Here is a 12506-nt window from a genome sequence, read left to right as displayed (position 1 = left end):
CTGTGGTATGGGTGTAGTGTGGTGTTGTGTTGTGGTGTTGTGTGTGTGTGTGTGTGTGTGTCGTGTGAGTGTGGGTGTGAGCTGGTCGTGTGTGGTTGGTGTGATTAGGAGATCGTGACAAGGTTGGTTATCCATCCGCATGATGTTGCTGCCCTTGTAGGCACATGAGTGCCTATAGATGACTCTTGTGTGTTTGTGTGTGTAGTGAGTAACGGATTAAGAATTCGACCAATTTCATCAGAGTGTGAACCCCTGAGCGATTGCCGTTTCGCTCCACAATCCTGAGTGCAGAGGGACGCCGTAAAGTGGTTAGTGACTGAAGTAATTGACACACCATTCCCAAAGAATAAATAACACAACTAATGCGCCAAAAGAGCAGGCGGTACCATGGAAAGTGAATAGCCGCAATAGGTGCCTTGTTACAATGGTTGTATGCATGACAACCCCGACAGGCTGCGGAAAGCTGAGGCGCGCAGCGCTCCGCACCCGGAACGTCCCCCCTGCCTCCGGTCCGTCCGTCCCTCTCCCGTGTCCCCCGCTGCGCACCCACGGGGCGCTCACTAGTGGGCGAGGGCGGCCGCCGAATGCGAGCGGTCGCTGATTGAGGAGTGGGTGCCGGTTTTATGGTGTCGCTGGGGTGTGGTGGCGGTGGTGGTTTCAGCGGAATGTGGGCCGACAAGTGTGTGTTGTCTCGCTTGGTACCCCTCCTGTCTCAACCTCCGAATACTTATGCTATTGCATTATTTATTGTTGTTGATGTCGGTGGTGCGTTGTGTGTGTGTGTGGTGTGTGTGTGTGTGTATGCGCGCACACGTTATTTAGCACTTAGCGGATTCAAGGTGCTGTTATATCTGGAAGAGTCAATTCTCTGCTTTTCGTGTTTTTTGCGGTTAGTTTATTCCCAGTGTGACACAGTGTTCTTTGTTGTGATAGAATTTTCAAGGTGAGCGTTCTTTGCCTTATCTTCTTTCCATTCTATTTCTTTCTCTTGGAAGACACTGAGCCCTAGGATACCAATAAGATGCAGCTCAATGGGGCGATCTATACCTGGCACTTTTCCAGTATGACTCCTGGCCTTCACGCACAGCTTGCCCAACACTCTCTGCCGTGGCCGTTTTGTACTTGCGCCCTTGGCTCTCCAGCAGTGCTCTCTCTTAACAACAACTCGCATTCTGCAACACTGCTGGCGTCATGAGCACGAAACCCTTGTGACCCCCGTCGTTCAACCGAGATTTGCATCGACCTACCCGCCTGTACGCTCTCATGGCTAATCTCTGCTGCTCTTTATTCGAACCTCTCTGGTAGGTACTGTGAACGACCAAACAGAGCAGGAGCCCAGATTCCAGGGTACGATGATACTCCCTTTAATGAATTCGTGGCATAAATTTTGGAATTACTTAAGGCCAACTGGACACTTACTTCCGTGAACTGGTCGGCCTCTGATCTTCTAGATTAGTTGCCAATCTAGGACTCATACCTCTCTGACAAACCTACGGTGAACTATATTATTATATATTTATAGATATACATTGTATCATTCGCGCTTTGAAACACTCTCTGAGGGGTCCTTCACTGCTCCTGTCTATAAGCATTCTCCAACCCTGCGAGCGAGGCACAGGCCAAGCAAGAGGAGCTGGCCGAACCGTCCCGTTTCTGATTAGCGCTTGGACGTTTTCCTCTTCTACTAGTTTGCTCACTACTTCCGTTTATGCGTGTTCTCACGGCCCTTTCTAACGGGAGTATGTTTCACCTTCCATATGGCCCATCCGTCTTAGCATTCATACAAACCGCTCACGAGCATGTGCTATGCTGTCGTGTGGGCAGGTTTTCTAGTGCTGCGGCTCTTTCCTCTGCTCCACAGCTATCTGTTGAAGCATCACGCCCTGACATGTAAGAAGGGCTAGGTATTATATACATTTTGATTGAAATAAATGCACTGCTTAACTGCAGGACCGTAGAGGTAATTGATATGTGTGCGGTACAGAGATGATCTAGTTCAATTCAAAAATCATGTTTAAATCACAGTGTCGCACACAGAGTGAGCTTCCAGTTGGCATAGTTTCATTACTTGATCGTGAAGCGGATGACGTCTTTGTTAAGCAAATCTTTTATCACTGGCGAAGCATTGAGTACTAGGCGTCGTTGCACACACATCAGACGAACAGATGGGTGGAAGAGATGTTTGGAAAAACTATTAACTCAAGGTCCACATGTTGTCGCTTTTCCTGCAATTTTCTTTTTATAGAATACATTTTTATTTACACCAATTGTTATTCACAATCAACAAAGAACATCAGGTCATCCCTATCTTTGGAACAGGTCTCTTGATGAGATACATCCACGGTATTAGGTTCCTGGCACCATTGCCAGTGACCACAGCCATGCACTCTATCCTATTTAGAATCCATTGTGTTAACAACAATTAAGAGAAGGTCCGATCTCCACAACAACAACCAGCAGAGCCCATCGCTGTTGCGCTACCAACAGGTGCAGCCCACCACGCAACCAGACTCCATACGAGAGAGTCTAGCCGCAATCACCTACTTTTCCGTAAAGGCCTGTACAGCCTCAACACAACAAGTCACGCCACACACGACTCACAAGTTTAGCAGAATCGATTCTTATCCAGGCAAAAGCTGAGTAACCTAAACAGATAGAACAGTTATCAGTCCCTATCCCAATACAAGCTTACATCCTAGTACAGTGCCAGGATGTTCACCCACAACCTTCCCTGACGTACCAAGACCTAAGAAAGAGGTCAAGATACCCACTTAGCTATCCAGATACAGTGCTTTCGCCATCTGCATCTCGCCCTCGATCCCGACATTATCCTAACTCACCCGTACACTTACATGAACAGATTCTCATGTTACGACCCATTACCATTGCTCTACTATCTCAGATTCTCTTATCTGACAAGTCTATGGCGGTCCCTACCCATTGATTAACTACACTTCATTACAACCCAACGCGAAAGATGATGTTCTCAGCCCAACCAGCATCTACCCAGACCTACAGATCAGTCAACCACCATCACCTCGTGCCCACAAGAAATAAACGCGTAACAGAAAGACACGCTACAAAGCATAGCACCACTCTATCTTACCCTAGAGAGGCGTCCCGCGTAGCAGACCAAGTCGACCACCACGCGCCGCTTACCAGAGCCGCATAATATTTAACAGCCAGAAGTGCATGAGGCCCCTCAAACCCCGTCTACCGCAAGAACCTACACTGCTAAGTCTAGTGGAGTGAACCAATGAACATCTTCTCCAACTCAACATAAAAATTTATCTAAGGCATTGTCTGGTTGACGTATTCTGTAGTTGATTGGGCGAGTGCAAACAAACAGAGCTGATAACAGCGCATGTCCAATACAGGTTCACAATTTATGTTTGCGCTACTTGGTAACAGGTAGTCAGACGCACACATCGTGTGAGCGACGCGAGTTTAAACCCTTTAGATGCACTTGCTCTCGTCAATGAGACCTCAGTCTATTGCGATACAAGTCACTATCACGTAGGAAATTCCTATCTGTGTGCCTTAGCCCATTCCTAATGCCCAAAACTAAATGGCACCGTGGGAAGTTTGCTATACATGACCCTAAGCATATGAAATGTTAATCGCTGTAATTTTAAATCATCATCAAATAAATGAGACTAGTTGTGGTCAAAATACGCGCTTGCTCATAACATCCAAAGCGCTCTAAACATTTTTTTATTTATTTTCTGTACAGTTGCCCTGTTAGAATCAGCTGTTTCAGGATCTTGTATTACGGGTACTCTCCTTCGTAAATTTAAGATTATCTTGAGCGTTTTGATCTCCATATCAGAGCTACAGTCTTATTCTGGTTACTTACTAGAAGAGTGTGTATATGGTCCTATTCAAGTGACTAGTTATCACGATTTAGTCAGCAACGAAGGACAGCCTGTCCTAACACTTCTCACAGCCGTGACCGCGTGGGAGGGAACGCCAGCCCCATAGGCCGGTACTACCTTGAAAAAACGACGAGAAAACGGCGCAATATGCTGAATACAATCCGTCAATCTAACATCAGGAGCGTTGCGTCCCGTATAAGGGCTTTCGCTCTGACAGTATAACGCATGTGTATTTCTACACACAAACACCTTTCCACAGGTCCTGTTCTTGCCCTGTCAGAATATGCGGGCTGGCAGGCAGGCCTAGCGTTTAGAGTTTTGGGCCCAGTAACCAAAAGACTGCCCATTCTAAGGTGAAAAAATCTGTCGAGACTGTAGTCCTTGAGCAAGGACATGATAAACCCTAACTTATTCGAAGCACAATGACAATATTATGCTGACCTGACGTAAAACACCACAATCTTGCGACTGCACCTATCAGAGTGTATGTGACAGAACGACAACACAGAATATTATTAACCAACATGTAAAGTGCTCATCCCATATGTTTTCATGAGGTGAAATAAAGATCCCAGAAATGGGGAACCCAGGTAATTTGGGCATATCAAGAAAGCCTGTTAACGCGACAGTGCAGATGATTTACACAGTTTGTGATGCAGTTGTCACACAACAGAATGTTCTCAAGTTGAAGGGAGCGCCACAATGGCATGCTGACTTGCAGAAATGTCCACCAGAAAGAGGTTGCCAGAGAATGTAATGGTTAACTTAAAGATTTTTTCTACCATAAGTGCCTTCCAACGTCATTTTAGAGAATTATGGAGTTAGGTCCAACTGGCCTCACAACCGCAGGACCACGTATAACAATGCCAGCCCTAGGGACCTCCACATCCAGCTTTCTTCACCTGCAGAATTGTTGTGAGATGCAGCCCCGATAGGTTGATGAAAACTGAAAGATTATTTCTGTCTGCCCAATAAGAGTTTCTCATGTTTAATGGAGGGTAGGGAACTAAGCAATTGCATGGACGACGTCTTGGGCCATGGAAGCGTCCCTTACCCCATGCTCGAGTGAAGCAGCCTACTGTCCCACTACTCATCACGCGAGGTCTCCATCACTCCTATTTGAGTCCTCCTTAATCTACCTCCCTCTGCTCGACGCCATCTGAGTGTGAAGATCCGACATGAAGGTCGCGCTGCCCCTAAAAATTTATAATGTATATCTTTCCAATTTTGAGATCTGTCTTCTCTCTCGTGAAACTTACATGCATCACTAACCTCCATGAGTTGACCTCATGTGAACAAATTTAGAGCGTTAAATTGTTGCACCTTGTTTATATTTTTTTAAGGTATAAGTATTATATTGGAATACACAATTCTCACGAGTACGATATCAGTTGGCTCAGTGGTGACTGAGATGCTGACTAGCTGTGATGTGGGTGGGAGCGGGACAACAGCCACGACCCAGTACACACTGATGACACATACACGCTTGAAAGTGTATATCAAATAATATATACTTAACAAAAAGTTAACAAAAGAGCGCTGATCTGAGTGCTTCCGCTCTCCAAACCACACACAATCATTCTTACTCAGCATTCTTCGTGATCCGCGTGACCGAGTTAAACGATTTTGTCTGATTTATATTAATGATACTCACAATATATTACGAGATCAAATATAGAACAATAATACTACTTGAGGGAGGCACCATTCTGGTTTCCAAATCTATGAGAGATAAAAGACTTCTACACATCCACTTCATCCGTATCAAGAGCCAGTGTACACATGAGCCCTACATGGGCTCGAGGTGGCGGTAGGGCAATATGCAGCCCGAGCCCGACTGGGAAGTCAGGCCCAGCCAAGCACAATTAGTGCGCCACCGCCCCCACAAAAATGGAAATGAGCTTTAAATAACTTTGCAGAGTAACCAGATAGATACTACTAGCATCTTTGCAGTGTCTCATTACTACTCCCACGGGTACTGACCCTGGAAAGTTCCAGTTTGTTGCCTACAGATTCTCAACATACAAACTCCATAGCTGTAACATCCCCTGGTAAGGAACGACGCAGCAGACCGTGCTGGACCGCCGTTGACCTGTTGAGGTATTGCTAGTGTTCGTAGCATTGTGCAGTTCAATTATATCTGCGCCTTTGGTGTCTTGCCGCGTTTTCCGAGAGTCCTTAGTCACGTGGCGTTCCCCAACGCCCGGACGTTCGACTGCCCAAGATTCCTCCTCTCTAACAATGACATTGAGCAGGCATTCTATATCTGTAGCTCTTACAGACATTAAGAATGGATAACCATACTACATTACCTCTCATGGCATACCATCTGTTACTGAGTGGCGAGCTACTGATGGTCAAGCAATCACCCACGCACGAATTTCAAGCGACTTCCCCATCTAACTGTATGACCATTACTGTATGCCTAGTGAGACACTAACGAACTGCCAACACAGTGGAATCTAACAGCTGGCGAACTGCACATCTATAAAAAATATCTACATCCATGCGTGGAGTAATTCAAAGATCAGGACTTCACTAGAACGATATAATTACTGATGATCGTCAAAATAAAAACTCCTGATCTATTACTAGTTCGCCAATTCCCTTGCTTTCATTATCACGTCCATTGCGTCTACAGAAACCAAATTCGCCACACATCTGGCACGCACTTTACATTGATTAGGGCTATCCTATGCTAGAAGATATTCAATCCTTCTGAGTGTATCTTTGTTTGTGTACAAAAGAACGATACACAGTCTCAAATAGGGATCCGCCGCGACATAAGGCTTTAACCAGTCAAGGTGCATGAAGTTGGATGTTTCTCACCAGGGCTACAGCCATAATGTAGTATTGTGCCCTTGAACAAATTAGGTTTTAAGTGTTGCCTCGCTGTTCTTAAACCGAACGAACTCTACGACAATTTTTCACCCTTAAGATGCGCAGTCTTTTGGTTACTTGGACCCAAAGAACTACTGAAACGCTTGGGTAAGAAGTTCCTAGGAAGACTGCAACCCGCGAGTTTTTCTATCCACCATCAATTCAGAAAACAACGACCAAGATGAGTCGAATTATAAGACACGTGGGAAGACTGTGAAGAAATGTTGTTTTTGATCAAATAGCATGTTCCAGACACTTACTAGCTAGACAGATAAGACATGTACGCTGATTTTATAGTGCCTAAAGGGCGGTCTATTCTGATGGCCCGTCAACTCCAATTGCTGCGACAGCTGTGTACTTAAGAGGACACATACTATGGTTCCTTCGGTGACTATCGCACTTATAGTACTTGGCAAGATACCCCACCTCTCTAGAGGATACACAATTATCTATCCAAGCGTGACCTGTAAGCTAATCATTCCTCGTGATGGGTATCACAAGATCATAATGGTTATTGAGAAGTCACCACATAATGCAACTCACCGACCAATGAGAGAGAGGATACAAACATGAGCGAAAATAGTATTTCTCGGTATAGAAACGCAAAAACTTTTGCATACTCTTTTATATTAAAAACACCGCACTGAAGCTAATGGCTAATGTAGTCAACACATGATTATCTACTGCTGTGAATTTTGCAGAAGAAATAATTTCACTACCCCACACAATAGATCAGGCACACATTATGCGACAAAAGCAACAACTTTGGTATGCTTATCTATGTACATTGGTGCCCTCTATTCACGTCTCTATCATCGCGAGAATGTCTAACCAAAATATCCATTTGGGTGAGTCGAAAGTACACTGTTCATTCCCTGACTGAGGACTTTGGTATAGTGAGTCTGGAACAGCTAATATGGTTAAACTGTCTGTGGTAGGCGTCTAGTGTATCTCTCTGTAGGTGTTCAAAAAATCGATGTACGCTGTGCTGAAAGCGTTCTTATACGTTTTTTCGGTGTCTGACTGGTCTGACGTGCATCTGGTGGTACTGACCAGTCTCGGCTCTACAGAGGACTAGTATTCACACCCCACTATGATTTCCGGTCAGCGGGGCGGCTGTCCCTCGCCCCAGTAACAGGTCTGTGATGTGTTATCGGGTACCGAGAGCGTTGCAATACTTTCACATACATGAGGACTTTAATCAGAGATTGGCGAGTGTCAGCGGGTGGCTGACTGTCTGTGTGCATCTGGGTAGCCTCTGGTACAACAGACAGTAACGCTCGCGATCTGGAGATGTTACATGAAAGTCGAATATGTTTGTGACATTTTTACAATGTTTGATTAAGAATCAATAGAAAGAACGGCGTGATAAGTCGTGGCTGAATGTTAACTAGTTATTTCAAACGCGCTAGCGTCATGTGTGTGGCTGACTCTCTGTAGCGTATATCTTGAAGGGCTCTAAAGATGCGAGGTCCTGCTGGGACGTAGTACTAGTCAAGTTGTAGCGGGCGTGACAAGTCCCAATGATAGCGTTGTAGCGTCAGTTGACTTCTCCATGTCTGCTCTTTGTTGCAATAGTGTTTAACATGATTTTTGACGGGTATTGGACCTGACCTGTTACCTCTACTTCTCTGGTACCTACCAGCGACATAACAGATTACCGGTCCTACCCGACTCTCTGTAGGGTTCTTCGCCCTCAGTTAAGCAGTGCATTTCAAATCAAATGATTTATAGGCCCTCTTACACTCACTATGAGTCTCAGACAGAGGTGCTTTGGAGCATCTGAAACCCTAGGCCTTCTAAGAAAGACCAGCAAAAGTATCGAGCGGAAGGCACTCAGTGCATGGGAAGCGCCTGTCTGTAGGGTGACAGCGTAGTTTTTGTGTGGCACTATAGGAAACAAAGCATCCCAGGTGGACAAAGTAGAAGGGCTCAAAACTAACGCTGTTCTAGTACAGTAATCTTACAACACTACGAGAGGACATACAATGGAGTGCCTCTTGGTTGTGCCTGCAAGTAATGTGAGCACTCATCAGTCATGCAAGAAGATCAGCCAAACGCTCTAGAGTGCTCGTCCGACCACGCTGGAGATGTCATGAAACAGGAGTGCGCCACATGTTCTCCATCAAGGTACATGTAATCTCCCAAATTTCATATAATATCAAAGTACATGAGATCTAAATGGATAAATACAACACCACAGGTCATGTCCCGCGAGGGTCACTAATAACCGCCATCGTTCAGGAAGCGCAACACATCAGGAGTAAAATGAGTTTGCGATGTCTTGTTGCCTTTTAAAATAAGCCAAATTCGAATAAGAGCAGTATTCAGCTACCTTCCGTGCTATGATCACTTAAGAGGAGTTCAAGAATACAGCAGAAGAACGATACTCGGAGCAAACAGAACCTGTTGTCTGGCCACAATGCCTGGGGAGTGAGAAACACAGGGTACAAAAGAATCTATAGTTCCCAGAGCCGTCATCTGACGCATGAGTGCGCGGTCATAACATAACAACGTATATGCTCTGTCTGAAACTGAGGGCGAGCAGCGCCTAGGCGAAAGCAGCAACAAGGCCAGCTTGGCCTCTCTGGGCACCAAGCAGAAACCGCGGGCATAACATAAACAGGCCTGCGAGCACTACGGTAGTCCTGATGGGGGTGTCAATGGCCTCCTGTCTAATACGGATGCTGTGTTCAGCCTCCAAGAGAAAGAAAAGAATTTTAGCAGGAGAGACCAAGACGTCTTAATTCACAGCTATGAAGAACAAGACTGCTGGAACCCAAAGAAGACGCAATAGTACTCACATGAAGGTAAATAAAACAAGACCGACATCTTACCCCTTAGTTTACTCCACCTTCGCGAAGAAACGACACTCACGAAAACTTATACCATAAGAACACTATGCACACTAAAGCTAACGAGGCATTGAGAAACAGAGCAGAACAAGGGTCAGACAGGAACACACTGAAGGTGGGCCTACCATCACGATGTACCTCACCGGAGCAGCGCGCAAAACAGCAGCAACACTACATCAACACCCAACCCAACCTATCCCCCAAAGCACCCAAGCCCACCCACACCACAACGCACCACACATCTACAACAGAGCACGACTAACCCCAACACTCCACAAACAACCACACCCACACACACACAAACTACCACACACCTTACACCATCTCCTGCACAGCCACACACACACAGCAACACCGAGCACACACGTAAAACAACGACCCAACACACAACAACACACGAACTCACTCCGCGACCACACGCAGCACACCAACCAACACCACACACACACAGGGCACACACACACACACACACAGCAGACACCCAACCACGAGACACACACAAAGATCACCAGTCACCACAACACATCGAACATCACACACACACCCACACATCTTACACAACCACAACACAGCAACTCTACAATCCACCACACACCAAGACCACCATGCTTAACAGAGGACTTTTTCTCCAATTGCCTCGTAATGAAAAAGGCACCCTATAATAATAATCAATAATAATTCTAACTGTAGTCACAACAACAGCCATCTTGAATCCCTATCCCTCTCATCCGAGAGCATATACGTTAAGCATTAGATATGCGAGCTTACTAACCTTAAAGATATGGCTCCCAATCAGAACAACAAAACCAAGCTGTCTCTAATTGGAAACCCATTCAGGTCGTAACTCAAAGAATCACTATCCCTATAGGACTCAACCTACAACACAAACTATATCCAAGGCTGTAGACCACTATAGCTACGAACCAACACTCAGTTTGCCCGAAATAAAAACGGTAAAAAACATCACGTCCCAACGTGAACTCTTCACCATTAGCCAATGGTGACTTTCTTAAAACCATTACAGAGTTTAATGGTTAAATAACACCCCCTAAACCTTACAATCACCACCTGGACACTACAAAACCCACAATATAAGATACCCAATGGAGATGATCAACACCCCTTGTGCAGACACGTGAACATATAAACAAATAATAACATATAGTAAGAACTATAAGATATCCACCAAGCACAGGGCGTACACATGGGAACAAATATCTAACTTATTTCTGGTGAGACAACTTTTGCCCTATCTAGATGACCTGAGAGATCGAGAAAAAAGAAAGCTGATTATGAGGCCTGCATACTATAGATGAATAACCACATCTATTCTGTCACTACAGAACTACGGGATGGCGATGACACTAGTTAATGCAGAAGCGAAATCAAGCGCTTATGAGTCAAGTGACGCTGCAAAAAAGGTAGAGCCAAAGCACCCATCCCAATACACAGTGACTTATGCTTATCCATCAATACAAGGATGTTAGTGTGTTGCAGCAAAATTCACCTAAATTAGCGAATAACACATAGTAGCTGCGTTTTGCAGTATGCGACTATCTCCGATATCCGCTCAAGCCTGAGTCACTTCACAAATAAGGTACCTTGATATGGCGCAATCCGATTAGATGAGAGAAAATATAGCTTGTAATAGATAGAAGTAGTCTGGGAAGAGTTTTATCATGAGATCTATAAAAAATAAAATGGCAAATATGCGAGAATCTTCAAAAAGAAAACATCACATGCGCAAAGAGTGAAAGTTAAAGCTTGGATGGCGGTATAACAAGAACATCATTCCAAATGACCTAAAGAAGGCAAAACCTTAGGCGTCTTCTACGTTTCCGCCTACATCACAGCATAGGTACAGCGCAAGGAATGTGGCTTATAAGAGCCAACATACATAATCAGCAGCAAGAAGCGATAACCTAAAATATCGACAGCCAATCATACCACTGCGAGTTGCCTTACCAAGAATACAGTGGCGAATGTTCCTAGAGTAAGCTAGTTACATTTGACTTAAAGTGCGCTCTATCAGCAAATCCACATGGCTAGACCTCAAGAATCAAATCAGACAGTCAGCCCACCCGCTACCAGACCTACAGAGAGTCAGCCCACCAGCTACCAGACCTACAGACAGTCAGCCCACCCGCTACCAGACCTACAGAGAGTCAGCCCACCCGCTACCAGACCTACAGACAGTCAGTGGAATGAACACTTCATCACAAATATTGGTGCTTGGTGACTATCTGATGGGGCAAAACAAGAAACCCCCAGTTTTGCCAATGTGTGCATGTGTGGGGAGAATTTTCTGCAAAATCAGCAGGTGTCATCACTGATCATGCATAGCTTCAGTGCGGTGTTTTAATAAAAAGAGTATGCAAAAGTTGCTCAAAACCACTCAACATGTTTTATCACTCTTATGGTTAGGATTGTGGTACTCTCCTAGACCTGTGAACTACATAGCTAAGTTAGTTGGTTACTTACTGAGGTGGGCATCTTCTTAGTCTGTGACAGGACCTGTCCTAGACACTTCCACAACTGGAACGCATAGCGACCTAAAACACAGTACATGTTTATTGTCCTACACACAAACACCTTTCCACAGTTCCATGTTCTTGCCCTGTCAAATATGGGTGGCAGGTAGCCTAGCGTTTAGAGTTTTGGGCCAGTAACCAAAAGACCTGCGCCATCAAGGTGAAAAATCTGTCGATGTGTCTTGAGCAAGGCACTTAAACCTAATTTGTTCAAGGGGCACAATACTATTATGGCTGACCCTGTAAAACACCACATTTCACTGCACCTATCAGATGTATGTGACAAACACAAACAGAAATATATAAACTCAACATGTAAAGTGCTCATCCCATGTTTCATGAGGTGAAATAAAAGATCCCAGAAA

General features: G+C 45.0%; 1 protein-coding gene across 1 annotated transcript in view; it reads right to left on the bottom strand.

Annotated features, from left to right (window-relative positions):
- Positions 1-12178, bottom strand: part of LOC111971485 (DnaJ (Hsp40) homolog, subfamily C, member 15) — a 20983-nt gene extending 8805 nt beyond the window's left edge. Inside the window, 1 exon segment of the mRNA XM_023998287.2 lies at positions 12092-12178. Within this exon segment, the coding sequence (XP_023854055.2) occupies positions 12092-12178 (87 nt within the window).
- Between the last annotated feature and the right edge of the window lie 328 nt (positions 12179-12506).

Source organism: Salvelinus sp. IW2-2015, linkage group LG2, assembly GCF_002910315.2.
Source record: "Salvelinus sp. IW2-2015 linkage group LG2, ASM291031v2, whole genome shotgun sequence".
In the NCBI taxonomy this organism is placed as follows: Eukaryota; Metazoa; Chordata; class Actinopteri; order Salmoniformes; family Salmonidae; genus Salvelinus; species Salvelinus sp. IW2-2015.
Note: the sequence above shows the minus strand (reverse complement) of the source record. Positions and strands in the feature narration are given on the sequence as shown.